Source organism: Calidris pugnax, unplaced genomic scaffold, assembly GCF_001431845.1.
Source record: "Calidris pugnax isolate Ruff unplaced genomic scaffold, ASM143184v1 scaffold124, whole genome shotgun sequence".
NCBI classification, from domain to species: domain Eukaryota; kingdom Metazoa; phylum Chordata; class Aves; order Charadriiformes; family Scolopacidae; genus Calidris; species Calidris pugnax.
In genome coordinates this window covers 414,491-441,415 of record NW_015090914.1, presented here as the reverse complement: position 1 = coordinate 441,415, position 26,925 = coordinate 414,491, and the positions used below count along the sequence as shown (strand labels likewise).

The 26,925-nt window shown below is 40.7% G+C and overlaps 1 protein-coding gene across 1 annotated transcript in view; it reads right to left on the bottom strand.

Moving 5' to 3' along the window:
* Window positions 1–595: 595 nt before the first annotated feature.
* Window positions 596–26,925, bottom strand: part of ITGA9 (integrin alpha 9) — a 240,150-nt gene continuing 213,820 nt past the window's right edge. Inside the window, exons 27-29 of the mRNA XM_014949431.1 lie at window positions 26,014–26,115; window positions 17,480–17,599; window positions 596–1,360 (exon numbers count right to left, since the gene is read on the bottom strand). Coding sequence (XP_014804917.1) covers window positions 1,262–1,360; window positions 17,480–17,599; window positions 26,014–26,115 — 321 coding nt within the window. The 3' untranslated portion in view covers window positions 596–1,261. The remainder of the gene's footprint in view (window positions 1,361–17,479; window positions 17,600–26,013; window positions 26,116–26,925) is intronic.

Below are 26,925 nucleotides of genomic sequence, written 5' to 3'. Positions count from 1 at the left end.
AAAGTGGCAATCAGTAACGTCTGCACCTTGACTAAACTTCTTTCTTGATGCTTGAGGAAGGATGACATTCAGTACTTGGAACACCCAGATACGGAATATCAAGATCCAAAGATCCAAACTTTTTAACCCTTGCATCTACTTATCTCTCTTTAAATTATCATATAACAAACTCATGACTCGTGTATAAAACTCACAAGGCAGGCATATGCTCATAGCTTGTAGCAATTTAGCACTTGCTTTGACAGCAACAGATCACGATCATTAACAGTAGCTTAAAAACTGTCCTTCTTAACATTAATATTAATATGGCTCTATTTGTTTTATATCTTTTTTAAATTCAAAGCAATTTGTCAATGCCATAGTGGTTGGCCCAATTATATCCTTCTGGTATCTCAACTGCACAGTCCTAGACCATTATCAAAGTACGAGAGCCTGCAAGAGAAAATTTCCCAAAGGAAAACATTCTATGATGCCTTCTTCAGTGAGCCAAAGCAAGCTACAGGTTTTGCTACATGTCACCAAGGAAGGGTTTTCATCCTCTCCTATTCAGGCAGGTAAAGGACAGATTCTGATCCAGAACATCACACTTGTGTAATACTTTTAGGTTCTTTAGTTTATAAATCAAACACCACATTCAACTCGAAAAAAGAAGACAGTGAAAAGATTTTGGCTTATTGCCATTAAATGGTCTATATACGACATTGCCAAGCCTTGTGAATTAAGTGTATGAGGATTTCAGCTACTTTTATCTGAAAATCTCTTTTCTCTCTTGTATTTAAGTTTAAAAGTACAATAGGATTTATATATACATATATGTATTTCCAAGGATTTAGCCAGATATCAGTGCTTGAGTGAACTATATAGCTATTCAATAGAAACTATAAAACATTGATACAAATATAAAGACATAATCAATATAGAAAGCTTATATTTATAAAAAATATTCTTAGGTAACAGTCTTCCCCTGAGGGTATACCACATAGTTGGATTCATAAATATTGCTCTGCACTGCAGCTTAGTTACCAAAGTTCAAAGTTCAGCTCTTAAATGAAATGTGAATTGATCCAGTCACCTGACATGGCCGCAGTGGTTGCCTCAGGATATGTTCCCTAGCTTGCTGGAGTGATAAAGACACAGCATCAATGGGGTCTCCGAAAAATCTGGAGAAGATTCCTTCTTCCACATATGGAAGATACGAGAGCAGGACCTACAGGCTAGCAAGCGCGTGTCACATGACTGGGCTGTAGTTTTCGCAGGCAGTTCACTGATTTTTCTGGACCCAGTCCCAACTATCTTCATTCTCCTTTCTGCTCTTTTCGGCCTCAATAATTTCTTTGTACCTCCGGCGGAAGAAGCCCATCTGCAAATCAAGAAGAGATGACAGTAATAAGTAACAGTATCATTACATTGAAACTTACCTCATCAGAAATCAGTGTGCAGAAAAAAATAGCACAGGTGTTGATATCTAATTTCTCCTAGTGCCAATCTGGAATCATAGCTCCTTGTTCACACCAATAAATGAGATCAATCTGAGTCCTAAATCTTCATGAGTGCTCTGCTCCTTATAGATGAAGTGCTCTGAGTCCTCCTGTATTGAAACATCATCTTTTAAAAAACGCAAATAGAGTATTTCTAATTAACCCAGACCAGGTTTATTGGTTTCATATAATGACCAATGCAAAATGTGGATCAGAACCTAAAGCCACTCAATCTAAAGCTTGGGTCCTGAGTAAATGTTGCCAGAGTTTTATGAACTGTGCTCTCAGTGTCCACAACTGCACAAAACACCAGAGGTGTACGGCCACCTCCCAGCATCCAAATTCCAACTATAAGCTTTTTTCATAAGAAACCCGCTTCCAGAAAAGCCAGCGGGGTCTACTGTCCATCGCAAGTGCTCCACCACTGCTCTGAGGAGCTCTGTCGCCGTTTTGGCACACCTGGCCCCAGAAGTGTCAGCCCACCGCTGTGCAGCCACAGGAACTCCTCTTCCTGCCAGCAAGCATTCTAAGTTCAGGTCGCAAATTTTCTATTTAAGGATCGTTTATGCTAAGAGGCTTTGGAGGACACTGATAGCTAAGGACTCTTCTTTTTGCTAAATGATTTCCCTTGTCCCATTGCTACCCATTGTGTGATCTGCAGCTCAGAAGGCAAATACAAGCCTGATCCCTCAAAACACAGAGCATCAACAGTAAATCCTCCATAAGCTTTCAAGATGCTGCAGGGTTGATAATCACTTCTGCATATCTTCTTGTTTCCTGAACCCTAGTACTTAGTGAAAGAGATGCATGTTTGGATAAAAACCTCTCATAACCCTGGCTTTTTACTTCTTTCAAATAAACAAAAATGATTTTAATAACAGACTTTGGTAAGCATTCAAGAATAACTCCTCTAACAAATAGCAGCCCACTATTAAGACCATTGGATCAATATTTCGTTCATAATAATTAAACATTTATGTTATTCCTACTACTCTAAACCTGTTTTCTTACTCCTGCTGGGTAAAACATGATGCTTTAGTCTTTCTTTATCAACCAGTTATTTCAACCCTTTATTCCCAAACTGGCTATATCTAGGGATATTTTGTGCTGTTTTGTCACTACTAAGTTGCTGTTAAATTGGGCTTTTTAGTTTCAGTTCTTCAGTGACTTTAATTTTCTTCCAAGTACATTTTAACTCACAGGAGCCTGCAAGGCAGCTTGTTCAAACTGCCACACGTGCTTCTCCAGCAGAGCCCAGGCCCTTGCCAGTACCTCCAACCACATCCTGAATTCACAGCAAGGTGACACCGGACACACACCATCCTCTCACCACTCCTCACCTCTGCTGCTTGGCATCTGTGCAAAGGACACTGAAGCTGCAACATGGTCTAACAAGCCCCTTTACTGGGCCATAACCCTGGGGCACGCTATTAATCTAGAGATAGGTGTACCCTGCTGAGTGCATAGATGCACATTACATGCACAACTGCAACCACTTTATAAATACACAATAGGTAGACATACACATAAATCTTAGTTTTACAGAGGTCCCCACGAATAACTGGAAGTAGACCTCAAAAGTCACTTATTCATAGTCTTGTGCACAGACTATGGACATAGTCTCTTTCCCATTCACCATAAGCAAAGCTTTATCTGCTGCTCAATACATGCGAACGCATGGATAATGGTGGTTCTGTTCAGAAAAAACACCTCACAAAAGGGACACTGTTGAATTTTGGAGGACCATGTCTCCCTCACCTCCTAGTATCTTTCAGAAGACCATACGCAAGGATTAAGAAAAAGAGAATTAAAGAAGAGTTTCTCTAGTTCCCTGTTCTTCAAACTTGCTCTAAAAGTCAAATTAAGTTCTTTCTTTAGCAGAAAAATATAATTACTAGTAATTTTTTTCTTGTACCTACAAGCTATATCAGTGCAAGGGATGTATTTTGAGAAGACATCCTCAAGATAGCACCATCATAAAATTCCAGTGAAATTTCATCATTGATGCCAATATTCAATGGAGACTTGAAGACAATAGGAAAAGTTTACCTAGATTTTCATGGTCTAAAATGGATATAATATTGATAATGAAAAAAAAAAAAGCGTAACAACCTACTACTTCTCCATTGCTCTGCCCCAGTAGGATTAATCATAGGTATTTATTCTTGTCACAACAATCTGCAGATACTCTTTACATAGGCTCAGGGAGCAGATATGTTTAAGTGGGTGCCTTTTTCTATTATCAGTTTTTATAACAGACCTACATGTTCTGCACATTAGAAAAAAAAATTGCCACAGAACTTAGTTTCCTAAGATTAACAAGAGAAGTTCAACTTGTAGCTTTTAAAAATAGGTTTTAGACCCTGAAGGTTTACATCCTTCATGCAACCACATCCTTGGTACAATAAAATCCTCTCTTGGAGTTATAATAAAAATTATAGAAAGGCTTTTTAATTTCCTCGAGGGCCAAACAAACAAAAGCAAACTCCTTCCCACTGTTATTTTAATAAAAATTGTCTGTTTGTGAACATCTGCTTCAGGAATTATCTTAAAAGTTGGTTATGATAGTTATGGTATTTTACTATTTTGTTGCTGGATACAGAAGGCTTTTGTATACCTTTCCAGTAAGGAAAAAAAAGTGAGCTGTAGACTGTAATAAATATTAATGAAGCATGAAATCCTACATCTACAGGTGATTCCACTATGAAGCTATATCTGTTTACTTGCTGTAAATGATACGGATAATCTAAAATTATGCAGAGGACTTAATTTAAGTGCAAGCAAAAAGAGAAACTGGACATTAAGGATTTATATTTTTTTTTTTTACATTTTTGAAAATAGTGGTCAGGGATTAGATGTATTTCCCATCTCTGGAAGGCAAGGATGTGCTTTGTTGTGGGATACTTCCTTAGAGTTAACATCACATATTCCCACATAATGTGACAGAGTCCCTGTCATCACCACAAAGGGGGTTTTTTTGGTAATGGCTGCGAAGAAATCAAAACATGGTCATTTCCTCACAAGAGACTGCACAACCATCTCCTTACAAGCAACTGATTTCATTAAGAATGGCAGCACTATTAACCCCTATGGTGAGGGCTGATAAGTGCCCATAGCAAGGTGGAAAGAACACATGAATTTAATACACAGTGAGGAGAAAAAGGAGTAATAAGGAGGAGCACACTTGGACCAAAGCAGGAGAACTGATGCAACATGGGGCTGAGTATACACTGGCTCTTCTGTCACTGGGGTGGAAGTGACACCAGAAGATCTCTTTTCTGCGGCTAAAGCAAAGCCCTTAAGGGAACTCAGAAAAGCCAGTGAGGACAGCACTGCTGGGACACTGGGACTCAGTCCTTGACTTCAAGCAGGGAGAGAAAGATAGAGCCTCAGGTTTAACAGCAGCATTCCTGTGATCTCATTCATGTAATGGGTGTTTACAGTGGGCCAATAGTCTGCAACTGATGTTTCATGGGCAATAAGTCTCTAATAATTGTTCAATTCTCCCAGACTCTGCTTTCCATATATACAGACGTGTATGAAGCCAAAGGAATAGCCAAGTCCAGAGCCATGACCCCGTCATTTCCATATATACAGACGTGTATGAAGCCAAAAGAATAGCCAAGTCCAGAGCCATGACAATCTGTGAGCTTACACCACCACATCCAAGGAAAGGCACGAGGACAATATTTTGATCACTAGACCTCTGCCTGGGGAAGGTGCTCATGAGAGGAAGAGCAACAGGAGAACACATTTACAGGAAGCAAGGAGAGAGTACCATGGGAAGCTGAAGAGTTATAATGGAAAAAGAAGCATCAGCCAGCAGGGACAATCCAGGAAATGAGGAAAGCAAACTATAGTCAGCATTTCAGAGTTGGATGAAAATTATTTGGGAAGGCTGAGGAGGCCCTCTCGAGTTATGGGCCTTTGGGGTTAGCATGGCTGAAAGAAAGGTCTCAGGAGTGGGACACTGCTCAGCATGCACCACGCTTTACTCTTAACCCTGGCAGACCTCACCAGAGGGGACCTGCTATGCCAGGAACACCATGTCCTAATTTGTTTCTTCTGTATGCAAGCACAGAGGAGAAAGAGAGCCATTGAAAACTTTGGGAATACAGGGATAGTCGCAAAATCCCAGGGCTATGAGTGTCACTCACAATGGATTCACACCCCACGCCATGAAAAGGAGAGAATATCTTAATGGTCTGTGAATTCACACACTGCCATGTTTCACATCTGCTTTGATAAACTGCAATGATGTCTTCTTGCTTTTAATCAAATCAAAACATATTCAGACAGAGTGAAACTAAATGGAAAGAAAAAGCAGTCCTGGTCTTTACCAGAAGTGACAAACAATAACCAGTCCTTTCTGGAGGTGCTTCAAGTAAGTATCAGAGCTGCTATAAATAGGTGGCTTAGATTCAAAACCTGAAACCATCCATAGATTTTATACACATCCTTTAATTTAGTTATTCCAGCCTGTGTAACCTTTTCTAGCATAACCTTACTGCCATCTACAGCATACGCTGAGCAGAAAGCATGCTCCTGGCAAAACGGAACAATAAAGCAACAGAAAATCTGTGCTACTTGTAGGCTGGGGAACTACCCCTGTTATTGTGAAGTTATTTCTTGCCATGCAACAGCACTGTCAAGTCCTCTATTCAGTCTTGAGTATTTAAAGTCTCTTTCACTAGCACACACAACTCCCTTCAGCTGTCATATCACGTTTAAATCCCTTAAAAATCACAGATAAGTCATATCTAATAACACTTACATAAAACTGCATTCTTCAAGCACACAAACTGAAAACTTCAAAGTGATTTCAACATGTTGAAATAACATTACAACAAATTATAGTCTCTTTTTCTGCTGCACATTCAAAGGCTGATCACTGAATTACTGGATTTTATATTTTTCCAAACTCCAAAACTATAAACATTTATCCAACATTTCCTGCAGTACTGTCCTGTGGTTATCTCTCTAGGGTGCCAATTATAACTATGTTTGAAGAGTGATGATATTACAAAATAAAATTTAATCTGCAGCTGGGAAAAACCAAAGCTGTTCAGAGGGCAAGCAATACCACTGACTTTGTTATATTCACTATTGGGTAAATGTCTAAAGCATTTTGTTGTGCCCAGTGAAGCTTGGTTTACAGTAGTGTTTTGAGACTATAACTGAGCTAGCAATAGAGGTTCATGAACAACAATGTTCAAACAGAATCCAAAACTATATCAGAGACTTTTGCTATTTTTTGTACAATTTTTAAATTAAGTTTCTCTAGTGTATCCTGAGGTACTAAGGTGCAAACAAAAAGTACTGATTTTTATCAGTATGGCTGTGCTGACAAAAGTCTTCTAATGGAGGTTACTGACCACAGTACAAACCAGCAAGTAAAAAGAAAAGAGAGCAAAGTAAATACTGACATAGGTGTAACTAATAAAATGAAATTTAAGAACCACTGAAGAAATCTCCCATTGAACAAGGCTTTGACAAGATACTTTGGGTTTGGTGTCTTAATCACAATTTGTCCTTCCTCTACTACAGTTTCTTCATCTATTTAAGCACTATCCAGCCATACCTTATGAACAGTCTGGACTTATATCATTTACCTTTTACTGCCACGTCTCTTCAGCCGAGGCAGAGGTCCCAAGCCATTCACCTTGTGGCCCTTCAGAAAAAATTAACTTACTCTTTTCCTCACCTGTTTTGGGCACTTCTACCTTCTCATAAACAGTATCACAGCTAGAAAAATATGCAGCTAATCATGGTTCGAAGTGGGGCCAGGAACCTCACCCCAAGCAAGATGCCCCAGCCAGCAGCCCCACAGCAGCAACAGCCCCGGCCTCTGCCAAGCAGTGCTGCTGAGACGGGAGGCACGGAGTGTTTCCCCACACGGAGACCCATCGCTGGTTATTAAGTGCATCCCACTTTACCACTGCCAAGAGGGCAGGAAAAAATACTTTGTTTGCACTTGCATTCATGTGACACTGCGTAATTCTGACCGGTCACTGGCTCCAAGAGGATGCCCCCTTGACTTCCTCCCAATTAACAGACCCTTGCCACAGAGCAGAGGGGTCAGGAACAGCCATTGTGTATCAGGTTTTCCTTAGAGGGCTGGCAAACCGCCATGGCTGGGTCCCCCTGTGAGGAAAAGGCATGTTTGGGAAGCGGCCAAGTGCCCTGCCCGTAGTTAAAGGAGAAACCGCGTATTTACAGGGAAGGATGATAGTGTGGCTAAGATAAGTGATCTGGCTTTGATTATTCAGTCTCCTTCTCTCTAGATTCAATAAGGTAGAGTTTGCTCCACTCTTTCACTAAAGAAAAATAATCTGTGAATTTTTTAATATATTATTTTCTCTATGTTCCTTAGTAGAATCATATAATTTCTCCATTTTGCAGATGTATGATAAATATATTCAGTATTTTGATATAACGGACTATTGTAACAGGCCATCCATGGTAGTTATTGTTGATACCCTTCAACTCTTGGCAGGAGTTGAGTGCCTGGGTGCAGGACGTGGCAGCAGAGGGATCCAAGTGCAGGGTGCTCTGCTCCTGTGGTTCCTCTTTAGCTTCATATGCCTATTAGAGCAAGGCCAGGTTTGAATTACGTCTCCAGTTTTGCCACTCATGTATTTTTCTCTGAGGACCGGCTCTTGGCTGCCGGAACATGCTAAGAATCACCTGATTAAAAAGGCAAAGACTACCAAGTTGGGACTGATTGTAAACCAGCTTTTTGAAGTGGTCTCTCTTTTCTATAAAGAGAGCAAAAAACTTTTTTCCCAGAATATAATATGGCATTTTCAGAAAAATTCCTCCTTGATCCATACTTTTTGAGAGGCAAATTCCTTAACTTTCCTGTAATGTGCATCCTCATTTGCTCAATGAAACGTGTAAAAGAAAATAAATACATATGCTTCAAACATCATCGTTCTACAACTGGCTGGCGTTTGTGTGTGTGTATATACACACACTACACACTGTGTATATATACACCATGCTATATGCAGCCAGGGAACTGAGGCAAAGAGAAGTTCAGTACCTTGCTCTAAGTACTCTTCTACAAACACTTTGTTAAGCTACTACAAAGGATTTGATACCCTGCATCTGTATCCATCTGATCCAAATGTATTGCCACAAATAGACATCACTATGGCAAAAAAATGAATTAGCAATACACACAAAATGTCACTTAACTTTTAAGCTGCTTTCATATAGCCTGGCTAACTGACTTAAGCAATTAGTGTTGGTACCTAGGGTGATGGAAGATCTGATCTCTAGTCCTCCATACGATCTCAGAAGGAAATCTATTTTATGTGCTGTAGTAGTAAATCAAGCGTAATTTTTCAACATGCATTTTATTAGGCAGTTATTTTGTAATGTTGAAATAGTAGGAAAAACTTTAAGTGCTTGAGTTTTGGGGTTTTTTGGTAAGAACAGTCAGTCAATTCATAAACTTAGCTCAAGCAGTCATCAAATAAACTATTAATTTAACCAAATGCTTTATGTCTGTCTCAAAGGCCACTCTAAATACGAAGCCCAGTCATCAATAATTTGTTCCTCTAACCACTTCTCATGCAACATTTCTCCCAGGAGTTGTTCAGTTGGCTTCAATGGACCTACTTGCTAATGAGGTGAATAAAGCCAGTGGTCCTGGTGTCTACCCTTGGAATATCTTTACCACATTGGTAAGATCTAGTTTGCCTCAGACAAGACACAAATTCACCTAGCATTTGATTCATTTCTGCATATGTAATATATTTTGTTAAGGACGTAGTACTTGCTGCACTTTAAAAATTAAGAGAACTCCACTGACTGGACTTTGAAGATCTTTCCGTGCTGAGTTCTGGTAACTTGAGTTTAATGAAAGCCTGAGCTTCTTGTAGCATGGTAACTGTGTACAGTAACTTGCACTATTGATGTTACCAGCATAGTTGCAAGTGTAATCAAAAAGCAAATTAGCCAACATTAAAACATATACACACTTCCAAATAGTTTAAATATTTTGTCCTATTGCAAAATTTTTCTAAGTAGTTTATTCTTAAAAAAGTCACAGAATGAACACAACCATCATCCAAAGTTCATCTCTGATTTTCAGTCTCAAAATTGGAAAGAACACAATGTCTACTGCAGATACGCCTGGAAAAATTACTAGATACTGATTTCTTAAATCTCAGCAGGGAATAGGACAGTAATCAGATATCTCATTCCTGTAAGTGCAATTAATTTAAGACATATGTCAATCCATATTTTCCATTTCCTCTTCAAAAAAAAAAAAAAAAAACCTACTGAAATATTTCTGGCTTTGTTTGAAAACCAGAGAGTAAACATTAAATACTAATTCTGGAATCAATAAAAAGTAGCTTTACAATTGTATTTTGATATATTTGATCGTCCAAAAATACTTGAATGAAAGTTGTACTATGTTCATAATTATCAGAATAAATTACTTTCATGGATTTAGCCAAACCAGGAGGAAATGGCTATGGCTGGTAAGTCACAACACAGCATTTCCCACTGTGACACCAAGCTTAAAGACAGAATTCAGACTATGCAAGTCAGATTTTCTCTGTTCTTGGCATTTGGGTCTGAGGGATGCTAACAACTTCCAATAAATACACATCTTGTGTTCCGGCAGTGGGGAACCTTGGAACCTTAGGTAGCTATTTGCAATTTTTCAGCCTACACATTTTTTTTTTCCTGGTTTGGACTCATAAAAATGGGGGCTATTTTTCTTCTTTTCAGAAAGATGTCCTGAACCACAACCCAACCTCTGTCTTACCAGTGGATTCAATTTGTTTGCATGGTGCCAGGACGAGAGCAACATAGCTACAATGGCTGTGATGTTCTCAAAGTGCCCTGGCATGCACAGCTTCCATTTGGAGAACCCTGAGAACAGACAGAATGCCCAGCCAAATTTTTACTGTACATTTACATAGCTCATTTTATCCAGAAAGATAACAAAGGCATTTCACAAGTACTGGACACACACCAGCACTGAAATGTTGCCAACCTTGGTCTTGAGGGTGGTGAACAAATATTACATGGCAGCCAGTGAACTCACTGGGGAAGGCAGTGTTTTGGCTACAAGAGCAGCATTAACTATTTACTTGTGTAAGAACACATAAAAGATGTCCAAAACAACCTTCCTCTAACATCTACTGAGAATTCAAAATGCACAACAAATCACCCAAATAATATCCCGTAGAAAACCCAACATTTGAGTCACTGGTGCCAGAATACACCAGGTCTCGGGAAGCCAAGGGTCTACAAACATTTCATGATGTTCACTTTAGTCCAAGAAAAGGAAACATAATAAACACGGTTTTGTCTGTTCTTTAAAAACATAAGAAGACTTCAAATGATCCACCTAACCTCTGCCTGGTAAAAACTTCATTATTTATACAGACAACCAAGCACTTCCACTGCCCCATTCCCTCAAGATTTTCTAGCTGCTATACATAATGAAGATCCATCCATGTATGGGAGATAATACAGGTTTAGTTTTGAATCACAGAAGATAATTATCACCTGACTGCATTTTTATTAATTGTAACAGGATAATACTGAGAAAGCCTAATTCTAGGCCTACTGAGGCTTTAATCTGTGTTAAAGAGGTAGTATCCTTGAGAAACCTATATATGAGATAGCCAATAACAACTTACTTGAAGCAGGTAGATAAATAGGTAACAAAAGCAACAAAATTAAAAGTTTATCAGAAAAACTCTACAGAATGCAATGATTTGAGGATTACAGAAAGAGGAATATGAGGAATTTCAGAGAACACAAAGGAAGTCACGGTTTTTGCAGTTTTGATGGACAGACGAGACAGGTATGGGCTTTGTGGTTTCTGTAGGTAGGGATCACACTTCTGTGAGACAAGCTGAAAAATGAGAGGACTAAGTTGGGCAGGACCTTGGAAGAAAGTGTAAGAAACTAGCGTTGATACAGTTTTAAACTGAGGATAAATGGTGGAGAAGAACAAAAAAAAAAAAAAAAAACCAAAAAAAAAAGGAGAAATATAGACTTTCCTTTAAAAGTTCTGAGGCAGCTGATGCATCCATCTACATCTCCAGAGGGAATACCTTTGTAATCAGTGAAATCCACCCTTCCCATCACTAACCCCTAATAGGTGCTCTCACAGCAAGTTGAGCCAACTGCCTTGTTTATCTGAACATAATTATGATTCTTAATTTTAAAACATCACCATAGTAAATAATAGTTTACTTCTTGAAACAAGATGTACAGAAAGGAAAAGGCTTGTGAACTGGGACATGAAACACTCCTCAGTTTCAACAGATTTCTCTGTCCCCACCTCTACACCCAACATTTGAAGTTATACAGCTATGATAATGGGTGGGTTACACCCGCCTAGAAGACTATTCTAATTGAAAAGTGTTCTTCCTGGGAAGATCACATATATAAATAGATTACAGATATATAGAAATTAGAGAGAGAGAAGCCAGACCTCTCCCCTACACTGAAATCCAAAGAGATTTTGTGCCTTAACAGTATGTGTCTATGCACCTCTGGGGAAGTGAGGGAAACAAAACCACCACCACAACAAAAAAAAAAACCCCGCTCAGTAGTTTCATTTCATTGCAGAGCTACTACTCTAAAACCTGGCCACCAGGAACGGGCGTTGGTACAGGGACTGGCCAGGAAATGGTAGTTAGTCTGTGCCACCTGAGCTGTAGATAAAAGCAAGAGAAAGTGGTTTTGGGCTTGTAACACTGGATACAGAGCAAATACTGGCAAAGAATAAGTGCAGAGGATTTGGTGGGGTTTTTTTTCATCTGCTGGAAAACTGTGAGCTGTATGTTTTGGACCATTGTATTTTAAAAGACTTAATGTTTGAGGCCCTAAGTAAGGGAAAGCGTCTCCTTGCAAAAACAGGAAAACAGTAGCTTTTGCTACACAGGTGAATTTTGAGTTAGCTTTAGCCTTGGTTAGCTTCAGGTATTTTCTGTATGCTGAAACAATATGTGAGGCAATGGCAACTACCGCATGTAAGGGAATACAAATGTTTTTTCAATGACACTTGTGCAATCACAGAAGAAAGTTATAAAGCTTCTCCAAGCAAAAAGCCCAAATGCACATTTGAAAAAAATGTTTGGGTTGTCCAGCTTTTTTAAAAGAGCTTCGTATTTCATAAAGAAAGCTTTATATTTCAAAGTTTGTCCCTTAAAGCAGTGCTAGAAAACAGTTGCATCCATGCATACAGCCTCTGCTTAAATGAGGATTTTGCAAGTCCGGCCCTTGGTAGGATTCACCCTCCCCATTGGAAAAAGCCAGTTCAAAGGCCATTTTGCTTGTGCTTCTCCTCTATGCAATACTGTCAAAAATCCAGGGTTTGAAGCAGAAGAATGTCTTATGACATAAGAGATGAAACTTTGTCCCTGGAATCCAAAAGCTACAAAACAGTGCTAAAAATCTCATTTTAGACAATTCAGAGCTTGGATACTACAGGGACAGGCTCAGTTCAGAAAGAAGCCTAATGTCTAGATAAATAAGTTCAGATGAAAGTCCAGCTCCTGTGTTAAACATGCCACAAAGAAACAAAATAAAGTTACTGCAATGAATATAAAAATCTTTGTTCTGCAAATCACTTCCACAAGTCTCCACAGATAGCTCAGCTGCCAGCCTGGTACTTGCTTACACATTCCTTCTGTGATATTTTGTTTCTTTCTGTGCACTTTATCTAAAATAATATGGATTGAATAATTCACTCCACAACCCCAGCCAATGGGGAATGCAGAAACTTCAATTCACAGCATTGTCAGGCACTACTGTTATTACTAGAATATTTATTGTGTTACAATATATCATGCTTCAGTTTTTCATTTGCACGGTCTATGCCAATTTTCCCCTGGTTTACACATGCATAAATCTACTAATGCCTGAAGGGGACCTTGCGCCTGTGCAGGACTGCAGTCCTGATGGCTGAGGGACGTGTCTGTGGGACAGCACTCCCCAAAATAATCCAGCTGCGACCACCTTTCCCTCCTGAATTGTTGCCAGTGCTTGTGAAATCACGGGCTCCTCTAGCACTGGGGTAGTTGGCCTGAAGCAAAGCAAACTCCTCCCCTGCTCCGCTCTCCACAAGCATCTGGAGGCCACCAAAGAAGCGCAGGCCCATCAGTGCAGTTAAAAGAAAGACTTATTGCTGTGGGCAACTGCAGAAGAGCCCCTCCTGCTCCTCTTCCACATGGGAGACCGCAGGCGAGGTTCGAGTGGGGAGGGTGAGCTGTGCTGCAGGAGGACCAGCAAGAGCAGGAGCACCTCCCCATGGACGCCTGCACAAAGACACTGAGAGTGGGTGAACAATACACAAACAGCCCCAAGTGTCAGGGTGAAACGGGGCTTTCCACCACAATAGGAAAAATGGGGCAACTCTTGCCAGCCTGCATGGCATCTCCTGGAAGTCATGGAAAGTCATGGGCCCCTCACTACAGGAAGGACATTGAGCTGCTGGAGTGTGTCCAGAGGAGAGCCACCAAGCTGGGGAGGGGTCTGGAGAAGAAGTCCTATGAGGAGAGGCTGAGGGAACTGGGCATGTTGAGTTTGGAGAAGAGGAGGCTGAGGGGAGACCACATTGCCCTCTCCAACTCCCCGAAAGGAGGGTGTAGAGAGGTGGGGGTTGGCCTCTTCTCCCAAGGGAATACTGATAGAAGCAGAGGAAATGGTCTGAAGTTGGGGCAGGGGAGGTTTAGATTAGATATTAAGAAGAATTACTTTACTCAAAGAGTGGTCAGGCACTGGAAGAGCCTGCCCAGGGAGGTGGAGTCACCATCCCTAAAGGTATTTAAGGAACAAGTAGATGTGGCACTTCAGGGCCTGCTCTAGTGCCTGAGATTGTTGGGTTTTGTCTTTCTGTGGGTGGGTGTGGTGTAGGTGTGTGGTTTTGTTTGTGTGGTTTTTGGTTTTTTTTGTTGGTTTTTTTTGTGGTTGGACTCAATGATCTCAAAGGTCCCTTCTAACAATGAATATTCTGTGATTCTGTGAAAAGCTGCTCATTCCCTGGGTGAAACCAGAGGAAACATGGTGTCTACATGAAATACTAAAGTAAACAGAGAAGCAAAGCCAGTCAAAAGCTGGTCAAGCTCACGCTAAGAAGTTTGTTATGGGTGTATAAACAGGGCTGTGGTCTTGCACAAGAATAAATAAGCTTTTATTTGAAGTAAAACAACCAGGCATTTTAACATCACTTCAATTGACATGGATCCCTAAACTGTGCAACTTTAGATCTACAAATATTGAAATAATTACTATCCCCATTGTATTGTATGCACAGTGACCTTATTCTGATTCAAAATAGGATTTGGGGCTGGAATGTCCCTGAGAGCTCACTCCTGCTAACACCATTGACTCTACCAGCGTGCAATGTGAAATATTTATACATATTCTGATATTTTAGTGCAACTTTAAGGAGCTCCTTGCTCCATCTGCAAAATACTGGCACGCTCAAGGGTTTGTGAGTTGTGTTGCACCACTCATGGTGCAGTGATGCACACAGTGAGTGTACCTTCCACATCAGGTGGAGACAGTTGCTCCCAGCAAGCCCTGCACTGCTGCCAGGGATCAATTCCCTTAGAATGGGTTTGCTCCAGCTCCTGCTCTGTTTTGTGTGACCAGCTGCCTTCCAGGACCAGGACCACACTTTAGCTCTAATTAATTTCTCAATAAAAATATAATTTAGTTAATATTCTAGTCCTAAAATTTAGTCATTTCTAGCTCTCACTAGTGGTTCTAAAATGCCCAAAACTCCATCTGATTCAAGTCTGTTCTTTCATTCCACGGTTAAGACTAAAACACTTCTAATATAAGGGTTTTTTTTATTTCCTCGCACGCAAAATTTAGGAATGACTATACGATACACTTGGCTAATTTTGTCTAACAAATATTTACAATCAGACAATTAAGATTCCTCTCTAGGACTGCAACTTTCCCATGTCAGTTTTATCTCAGACAACTTTAATACTGCCAATAACTTTAATAAACATAGTAAGTAGTGAGTGCAAGTATTACTTATGTATATTTATGTTCCAACTAAGACTTAAATGAAAATACTGTCTGATACTAGCAGCTACACAGTTTTAATCACTTTTCTCTCAGCCAAAACCGTAAGTTATTGGTTCCTTGAGTAATCCTGCAACTCCGTGGATAAAGCACTGGAGCGCAGCTGACAAAGCCTGGGTTTTACTGTCACCTCTGCCACATCTCACCTTGCTTTGCCTCAGCACTTCAACATCTACATGCAGAAAGGGTGCCTGGTGTTAGTTATAATTATTTGTTGCTGTCACTTGGAATTTCCCTCAAGGCTTTCATGCAACAAAATGGCAGCTTCTTCATGTGCACTTGAATTATCCCTATAAAATTTTAAAGAGCTCAAGTCTCAAGATTAAGCCAGGAAGCAAAGGACTGTATTAATTCTAGTAGAGACCAAGAATTGAACTTGTGTCAGATTCTCATGGAGACTCACAGTGAAAGGTGCTTTTCCTTTTACCTTGCACATTTTCAAACAGTTCATCCAGTGCCATTTTACCTTCAGGAAATGAGCCATTTGAAATCAGTCATATAAGTATCAGCAGCAGTAACTCCTATTTCAAATCTGCATGTCATTGGGACAGAAACCCTGGGCCTCCTCCAATATCACATTTTTCCACTCTCATGGTTACTCTGTCCGCTTAATTGCACAGATTTTTATTTTTTATTCCTTCACTCTTTCTGCCACAGAAAGCAAAAGCATTTCCCGCATGCCAGAAAAACAGAAGTTAGGAGACATACTAGAATGTGGTGAAACTTTGTTTTCCAAGTGGAAAGCACAGTCAAATTTTGACCTGGTCAGTATATGCTTAAAAAAAAAAAAAAAAATCTTCAAAACTGACTACAAAAATACTTTAAACCTATAATCCATATAAAATTTATATAATCTACGAAGTAGATGTATAATCTATAACACAGCTACACAGACCTGCATAATCTCTAATAGGCATTGCATGGCCAATTTTGGCCCCAGGTTTGTGAATCCATTGTACAGCCTCATGGCCTGCAGAAAGATGTCCTTTCACAGCACGTCGGGGCTGCGACCTCCCATTTCGGCACAGCCGGCCAGCAGAGCCCGCGGCACACACGCTGCTCCACACTGCAAAGAGGCTGCTGGACCTCTGCCACGGGAAGCAAAATAAGGTTGGACTTGTTGCCATGTGTGTATTTGAGATTTACTTCTCTCAAAGACAGTCCCTGACCTTGACCGTGGCCTTTTAAATTTATGGATTGGTAACAGGGAACTGAGGAATGAAAACACTTGAAGCTCCTTATCCTTCATATTTACCACACCAGATGGCTGCTGCTAAGTGTCAGCATCAGCCCAGTTTTACCATCGAACAGCACCTGGGTACAAGGATTTTATCTTATCAGAGATGGTGTGAGGGCTGGCTAGTCCTGGTGCTTCTTGCTCTGGTAATGCACTTTACTCATCTGGAAGTCTTTCTTTGAGGGACATGAAGAATTTACTGCTGGATACTCCCCTTGCCCAGGCATTTACCTCTTGAAACAGTAGCTACTGACTGGTTTTTGCTAGGCATGCACCCAACCTTTTAGCTGGTCAAGCAAAGTTGACCTGATTTCCAAGAAATCCTGTTGAAATCAGTGAGCCTCAGTCATCAAAAAACCATAGAGAGGTACCAAGTGTGAGGTTAACAGCAGGTTTCTAAGAGGGATCCTCCTTTGTCCTGAAATGGTATCAGAATTTTCAACTTTTAATAACCAGGCCCTAAAAAAAAATAATCCAGTTTTCCACTTCTCTACATTGTGAGTCAATCTCTGTTCCTCAAAAAAGTCTGGATATGAAAATATTTTTGCTGACCAATGACTTCTGTAATGGACTGGCCAATTATTTAGTTCCTAAAGCAAATGGATGTTAAATGCAAGAGCAAACTTAACCTTTTTTTTTCCCGAGACTAGTCGTGGTATTCATAGTGCATCTGTTTCCTTACCTTCCATAAGAGCACAGCCAGCAACAGGAAGATGAGAATTCCCACCAGCAAACTGATGGCAATGATCCATCCGACAACATACCCACGAGGCTCCAGATTGTGCAAAGCCTCAAAGACCACCTACAAAGCAATTAGAAAAAAAATCTTTTTATGATTGGAAGTTGTATTGTTTTCTCTTGTCTTAAACACATTGCATGGTGGCCTCACTGATCATATTTCATCTGTCAAACAAATACGGAATGCGTCCTATATTTCATGCTTTCCATCTATTTTTCCCAAGAGATTTAAAGCTTTCAAGTGGAATTTGAGTAGCTATGTGTTGGATCCAAAGGATATCAGCTTCCTACTACAAAATAACTCTTACCCTGCCAAGTCCCCACTCCAGACACTGAGGTAGTTCTAGTGCTGGGGCACCAAACGTGCACAAAAGCTTGCATGAAAAAACTCCATCCCCTGGATTGGCAGGGATTGCCATGACACCTTGCATGGTTTGTCTTACTCATCCTGTTCCCAGCCCTGCCAAACACCCCAATGCTTCCCATGAAACACTCGTGTACGCTGAACTTGCTAACTTTTCTTTCACAAAAACTGGGACAACTTGCATATATCCCTACTGAACACAAACCGTCCCTGCTGTGCTTCATAAGACACTTTGTGTGAAAGAAGGAAAGGGGCGTGCAGTCATGGGTTCTTCTGAGCGCACAGCGAGCAGTCCCCTGCTGTTCTCTTCTCTCTTTTTGTGGAGCACGCATGGCAGGGAAGTACATCCTACAAAGAGCTTTCCTTAACTCTCTGCTTTAAGAAGAAAATGGGAGCAAATTATACCGCTCATATACACTGCGAATTTCCAGTCTCTTATTTCAATCAAAACCAGTTCCTCAGTGGAAAACTCAGAAACAGTTCTCCTTGGTAAGGGCTATTTCTATGTTAAATCTTGGAATTTAATATCCAGAAAACGCAGAGAGGCAGCAGGGATTTTTTTAAACGTAATAAGTCTGCTTTGCCTGGCTTTGTTTTGGTTTGTTTTGGAAGGCAAAGTCATGAGGTTTCCGCCCTCCTTCATGAGCCACTTTCATAATCTTTGCTTAAAAATGTCAAAACCCTTTTGTAATTATAAATTGCTAAACAAATCTTTCAAACAAAACAAAAAAAAAATTGGTAGGTAAAAGTGGGTGACAATCAGGAGTTAAGTGTCAGATACAATTTTGCAAGCCCAAGATTAGCATCTTCAAGAGGCCCATGGAAGACCCATGAAACATTGGTTTCACCATTCAAACAGTATCATTTGTGAGACAGCAAAGGGAACACAATACCATACGAGACATATGGATGCTGAAGGCTGGCATTCAGGAAAAGGCTGCAAGAGGGAGGTGATGGCAGCACTGGAGCAGGAGCCAAAGAGGCTCTGGGTTCTCCATCCTTGCAGGTTTCCAAGCCTCAGACAAAGCCATGGAGATCCTGAGCCAGTACAGGCAACAGCCCTGCTTCAAGTGGGAAATGGGACAGGACAGACTCCCAGGATCCCACTAATGAATGTTTCTGTTTCCATAACCATATGCAGCCTCAGCAAACACCCACACAAATTACAGACATAAATGTCAGAAAGCAGGTGAGCAGGGCTATATTTTGTCACCGTGTTCTCATAAAGAAGTACTCAAAGATCCTTCGTCTCACTTTTGCAGGCTAATGCTGATTAAGACCACAGCTCTTCTGGAGGCGGAATTTGAACACAGCTGATTTACATACAATTCTTCTCTTCTATTGAGGAGACATTATCAGGCATTTGATGACGAGACATGAAAACATAACAAATGGACAGGAATGAAGCTATACATAGATAGCATTATCCAAACATATTCCCGTAACTAGTATCACAACGCTCAAAATAGCTCTCAAACATGGACCAGTTCTTCACCCCCCCAAAAAAAAAAAAATTTAGTGTTTCAGACATCAGCAAAAAGCCTTTGTCCAACTTCTTAAGACACCTTGCTGAACAGAGAAAGTCTCCTAAGCAGAAGAGTTTCCCTTGTAGCCAAGACTAGTGTAAGAGAAATACCAGACAGAGAGATCAAAGAAAAGTATTGTGCCTTCCTTGAATTTCTGAGCCAGGAAGATGATCTGATGTGGCAGTTAATTTCTTATGGAGGGTATGGTTAGCATACATCTTGCGGACACAAGTCAGATGACTGTTTCTTAAGTGATAAGGTGCTAATGTTATTTTCCTTTCTGACTCCAGAAGAAAAAAACCTCCTAACATTTTAAGTATGGCCAACTTTAGCGAAGAGACCTTTCAAGCAGTCCCTGGATCACAAAATGAGGTGGTTCCTTCTCTCCACTACTCAGAGAGTAAATGTTAACATAACACAACTTCCAGCACAATAGACGTGTATGCCCTTCAAACTGCCAAAAGACAGAGGCAGAAATAGCTGCAGAGATCAAATCATACATCATCTCTATAGCAAAAGCCCCACATTTCAGGTTTGAAGCGCGCTGGCTAGAATAGTTTGGCTGTAACTTTTGCAGTCACAGCTTGAATTATAAGGGTAGAGAGCAAGAACAGCTTATTATCTATCCAGTTTCTTCCAGCAGTCTGGAATCAATGTACAAGCACAAAAAGAACCCTGTTCATGGCTTTGTGGTTTGGAGAGGAGCAGGGATGTTGCATGTGCTAATGTCCTTGTCCTGCTCAAGCCCTCAGACTCTGCCTGCACTAATACACAGCTACTTGCAATGAGTTTTGGTGAAGAAACAACTAACAACCAAAAACCCGAGTCAATTCCCAATCAAACCAGACTGAGCAGACAGTCAGAGTACATCATGTGTTGGGAGCATCAGCAAGAAGCCAGTACAGTAAGTGGTGGGAGGCCAGGGAAGCAAGTCATCCCAGTGGGGAGGTTGGAGGCAGAGTGATGTGGATGAGGAGAAGGGTGCCAGCCGCCTGACCCGTTGGCCACTGCGCAATCTCTGAAAGCCAATCTCCAGTGCACCTTGAACTCCTCATCCTGTCCACCCCAGAAGCACAGCCCCTACAGGGCAGCCAAGGCAGTCCCCAACCCAGCCCAGAGGGACAGAGAAGACAGGGGTGATAAGAGTGACTGATGCTGAAGATAAGGGGGTTGGGAAAGCATCCCAAAGAGGGCCTCGGGGGGAGCAGCTGTCTGGTTCAGAGAAAGCACATGCAACAGTTATAAAATACGGGGCGGATTCCAGGTTTGTTTTCAGACTCTGACAAAAGGCCAGGGAAAGGCTGTGAAAAACAGTTGTCTTGATGATGTATGAGGAGTTTTAGTCCCGTATTTATCTTATGCGTTTCACACTGTCCTTGTGGGATCCGAGCGCAGGGAAGCCGTGCAGCTCGCTGTTGAGCTGTACGTAGCTCCATGTCAACCAGGTTTTACACAATGCAACTGCCCTTCTGCAACACCCGCATGGACAAAGGCATCTACCACTTCATCTCCTGCCTGTGCCAAACACTTCTATATTCTGATAGTCTTAGTGAATTAATTGAAAATAATCAGAATTTTGTATTTTTTCAGTGGTTTTAAAATCCTTATTTCAGTAAAGTTTGTAGACAAGAACTTAAGAAGATAACCGAGCAGGAATGTTGCAAATACTGGCCATTCATACTGCGCTGAAGCCCTTTGCAGAACAGGCACAGGCTGCTACACTGGGACTCAGAAAAACAAGAAAAATGCTTCAGCAAAAATCTGGTTAGAAATACATAACTGCAAAACTTTCATTTCTTTTTCCTTATGTGCACTAAATTAATTTTATGCACTTGTATCATGAACCACAGCACCATGGAAGGCATGGGCTTACAGAAAAAGAAATGCTATTTTATTTCTGTATTGTGACCTGGAACACTTCTGGTGTTTCAAACTGCAGTGCCCTGCTGGCTGACTTACCCATTCAAATGCCATTATATGTGAAGGGACTTGCAGTAAAGACACCATTCTCCTATATATCTGTGTATATATATATATATATGTATATACACCTTTTTTTATATATTTATTTATTTACATACACTAAAAAAAACCTGAAAAAAGTTCCTGAAAAATAACAAACCTGAGGTATCCTTGCTAGCTGCTTGTCTCTATCCCTAGGAAATTAACTGTATTTTATTGCTGTTGTGCATTGTTCTGTTCCTTTACCCACATGCTTGTTTCTACCTGCCAGACTGCAATGTAAAGTCAAGAAAATCTATAAAGGGATTGTTACAGTAACAGATGGAATGGTAAAACAATGAAATGAAACAGGAAACACGATGAAAACAGTAAGGCAGCAAAAAATAAGCCCCTGGAAAGGGGGCTGCAAAGCTGCTGGAGGAAGCACACGTCTGACTGCAGCCAGGCTATGACCTGCCCATCTCAAAGGCCAGCTGGAGAGAAGGGTGCCTCAGAATGCTGAGTGTGTCTCAAGGGCAAAAGGGAGGGGGGGTGGGTTGCTGAGTGGAAGAGGTATCCCCATGTGCATTAAAAACAGGCTGGGATGGCACAAGAACTGTCTGGTACCGCAGGCTGCTCCTTCTAACACAGATATGCAGAACAGGCAGAAGTTAGGAGTCCTCTGCGCCACCGTGACGTGAATATGCATTTAAATCTCTTGGCATATAAATATGCATATGAAGACCTCTCAAAAACACCTTGTAGGTCTTCACAACCATAAACTTAATTTTTTAAAGTTTTTCTTTTTTATTGTTGTTTTCCCCAAAATATATTTGCTTATCATCAGAAACATAAACACACCTAAATCAGGGTGTAAACAGACCTTTATCAGCGAGCGTAGCAATAGGGTAAAGGGTAATGGTTTGAAACTGAAAGAGGGGAGATTTAGATTAGATACTAGGAAGAAATTCTTCACTCTGAGGGTTATGAGAGCCTGGCCCAGGTTGCCCAGAGAAGCTGTGGCTGCCCCATCCCTGGAGGGGTTCAAGGCCAGGCTAGATGGGGCTTGGAGCAACCTGGTCTGGTGGGAGGTGTCCCTGCCCAGGGCAGGGGGGTTGGAACTGAATGATCTTTAAGGTCCCTTCCAACCCAAACCATTCTAGGATGCTATAAATCCTGAGCAAAAAAAAAAATAAAAAAATTAAACAAAATCCATGTAGGGCAACCATTTGTTTGTGTGAATTAAACTTGGAGTGACTGGGCTGAAAATGGGCTTTGCGTTCCCTCACTTTCAAGACAGGGAGACTCAGAGATATTTCACTGATTTTGACATAGTGAAACCCACTGTATTTTTCCCTCCACACTGGCACTCACAGAAGGAAGGAAGTCCTTTTGCTCCTTAAGAGCACTCCTTCTCCTGCACAGAAGCAGAGAGCACACAGTCTGAATCCTAGGATCTGATATTTGATCACCGCGGTCTCATGGAGCTTATTGTTGGTTTTGCCTCACATGCAGAGAAGAAGGAGCCAAACCCTCACTGAAACCCATATGCTCAAGAAAAGAAAGTATGCCTCCTGAAAATACCATGCCATCGGTTTCAGCCAATATATGCTCGTGCTAATACAACTGTCATCACAGAGCCAAACCCAAACTCTGCTCACCTTTGTGCGAGTTGTTCACTTCAACCGTTCAAACAGCCTATTGTAACCAGAGACAGAAAATATATTATTCCAAATCACATAAAACCAGATCAGATCCCAATCCAGAGAAATTATTTCTGAAAATTGCATAAATGCTTCTTTGTAAAAAATTGATTAATTTTTTAGTTCCAAAGACTTTGTAAAAAACTGGTTAATTCCAAAGACTTGCTACCCAACTTCCCGATATTTACATAAGCTTTTGCAGCTGACTTGACTTAGAAATCGCCTACTACAGTTTCTGCCAAAGCTGATATTTATATGGGTGGTCCTGAGACCACTGGTACTTCTTAGGCTAGCATCACAAATACCAGTCTTCCATTTCCTTTTGTCTTCTTTATGGGTAGTTTGCACTGTCCAGTATATTGTAAAAGTGCCCAGTGGAGTAAGGGCACCTGGTTCTAAAGAACCATGTAAATGGTTAATAAGTCTACATATAGCTGTAGAAAGCAGAAAGGCCTTTTCAAATTCACCATGATAAAGTCTTTAAGAAAATATTTTTCATTGTTAGGGAACACTTTCATAAACAGACTCAAAGGAAGTCCATGCACCACTGCTCAGAAGGAGCTGGTACCCAAACAGATACGGTGCCGCAGTCCACAGTCAGTGAAAAGAACACAGGATGAGCTTTGAAAAGGAAAGGAAGAGTATGAACAAAGACGTTTTATCTCTCCTGTCCCTACCTCCAGCTGAATAGCTGTGGCTTGCAATGAGTACTATTCCCTTCTGCATTCCACAAGAAAAGAGAGAGGGGAAAAATGACGACCTTGAGCCAAACCACATGTCTTAAATTTTTCCCTGAACATGACCCTAGGCAAAACATACAGCAACGGTGAAGCCAACAGACATATGGAAATAGCACAAAGGAGAGAGCAAACAGCACTCACATTAGAAAAGACTTGAAATTACAAATTGGTGTTACATAGCTACTACATGTCAAGCATGCTCCTTTACAGCTAGGGCTTCCCAGAACTAGGAGCAAGCTCTTGTTTGAAGATTAATATAGCTTCCCAGCACACACACTGCACTTTATAATTGTTGCAGCTCAAGGCTTAGATGAAAAGCTTTCCGGGAACAGGAAAAGGTCAATGTTGGCGTTTCCTGTTTGTAGAACAGCACTCACATTAGAAAAGACTTGAAATTACAAATTGGTGTTACATAGCTACTACATGTCAAGCATGCTCCTTTACAGCTAGGGCTTCCCAGAACTAGGAGCAAGCTCTTGTTTGAAGATTAATATAGCTTCCCAGCACACACACTGCACTTTATAATTGTTGCAGCTCAAGGCTTGATGAAAAGCTTTCCGGGAACAGGAAAAGGTCAATGTTGGCGTTTCCTGTTTGTAGAGTTTTCTTCTTTCTTTTTTTTTTTTTTTTTCTCCAAGCATTAGATAACGATGAAATACAGCAGAGCTTGCATTCCTAGATAAAAGCATATCTAAATTTTGAATATTAAATAATAAGATCCCACACATTTTACATTGTGGCGATCATTCTCAGAGATTCTCAGAGATTCTAAAACCATTTACAGATCAAAATATTTGGCAGAGAGATCTGGCTTCTTCCATTTCAGTTGGGACATAGGTGTCACAGTGAGGTGTTACTTCAGTCATTAATGAAATTTTGCCATAAAATTGCAATATTTGCTGTGTGCAAACTGCAGAACTAAAGAGAGATCAAGCAATGTATTAACAATCAGGGCTGTGGGTCACTTATATGGCACATTCTTAGGGAAGGCTAGACATGCTTTTCATTTCAGCTGCCAAGTCTATTTTTTTATGCTCTTTAGAATGGTCCAGAAACCTGACAAAGAAAATAAAACAGAAAAGAAAAAAATGGAGTCCTGTCATATACAACAATTTCTTTTTCTGACAAGTCTAATAAAACAGAAAGTTATCTCTAGGGTTGCAGACATGATGGTGGAGATGATGGTAACTGTAGTGGTATTTCTACTTTCAGACAGAAGGTAGTAAAAAGATGCAGGTTCAACTTTTCCTTTGCCTGTAGGGTTTAAAATCCAGTATCTCTGAGATGAGGGCTTTAACTTGGGACATCAGTGTATTCCAAAAGCGTGTCGAACTCAGTGTTCTCTCAAACCTTAGTAGCACTCACTGAAATGGAGCCAATGAGAGAATGGTTTCATGGGCTGAGAAATTGAAAGTAATCACCTCTGATCCTCAGGTGAGAGAGAAATAAGAAATGAAACTTTGAAATTTCACCAGGCAAAAAGAAAGCTGAATTTGGATGTGGCCCCCATTCAATTTTCACCTGCAACTTGGTAGTAGAAAACCAAAGCTATCACCTCCTCTTTCTCCAGTAGATTCTGAAGGTGGTCCTGTACAGTTTTGCTTACAGCCAAAACTACACAGTGAATTCAGCTTGAACTTCAATATTTCCCCTTCAATTTTCAATCCAGCCTCATGCAGATCAACACAAAAAGCAGTATCAGGTCATACATGAACTCCATCAGCTCAGCACAATGGAATAGTTAAACGAGTTTCTGAAAGTTTAGACTCCCTTGCCCATTTGCACAGCGCCCAAAATATCACTAACACTTCTAAATATTTCATACTGGCACATCTGAAAAGACTTTGCTGAGGTTTCAAGTCTCTACTAGGTTGTCAAGGAAAATCTGGATTAGATTAAAGCAGACGTTAACCCTAGAACAGGAAGCTAAACCTAATTTTGGCACAGATACCTCAAGGGCATTACAATTTTGGCAAGTACAACACAGATCCTCCTGCTCCACATGACATCATTCACTGTGACGGCACGGTTATCACAGAGAGCAAAACCACAGAAGTACAGTTCACAGCACTGCTAGTCTAGCCAGACAAAATTTGGGCACTCTCATGGGCCAGCCCAGCCCAAGCCCAGTCACGAATTTCAGTTTGCATAGAGCTCTCAAAAATCTCTACCACACTGGGACCAGGAAACCTTTCCCTACTTACTGGTTTTTCTTCTGGGCTCCCACTGGGCACCTCCACCACTCTGAGGTCAGGGTCCACCCGCACCTTTGCCCTTGTGACGAACTGGATGACTGATGAACTGTCCTGAGAAGTGAAAAGAAGAAGAATTGGATCTGAGGGTGCAAAAAAGCCCCAAACAACAACAACAAAAAAAACCCCAACCCCTGCCCCCCCAAAAAAACATCAAACATTTGCCAGTGTAATAAACATATCTAGATAATGCTTAGCAGGGGCTGGGCTGGGAGTTTAGTCCTATCCTGGTTAGAATCCTGCTTTGAAAAAATATAACTTAAGCCTGTAACAACAGACAAAACCAAGCCCATTACCTCCGATTAAAACAAAATCAGGTATGTTGGATTTCAAATGCATCATTTGTATTTGGCCTGTTAACGTTTCCCACATTTACCTCAAAAGACAGAACATTGCCAATCAACACAGGCAGGCCCAGTATTAACCATCAAAGAAAAGTTCCTATTTGTTTTCCAAGTGAACAGAGAAAAGATATGCGAAACCTGGGATAAACACAAGTATATCCCAAGATGAAAACTTCTCAATTATATGAACCTGTGCTCTGCCATATTATCTTAAATATTCAACACACACCTCCCCTTATTAATATATATTTCTCTTATATTTTACACAGTGCATTTGAACAGGCACATTCCAATTTTCAATTCAATTTTTGGGGATACTGACCCAAAGACATGTGTAAGTACTGTATGTCTTTTAAAGAAGTGTTACTAATGGCCATCTTGGAAAGGACCCAGCAGACAGGATGAATCATGGCTATTCCCAGGACTGAATTTCCCAGAAGCGTGTTCTATGTGCACTCAGTTACTTGCTTACATATTTCAACATTCCTATAAGCATGTAACAAATAGCTGAAACCTCTGG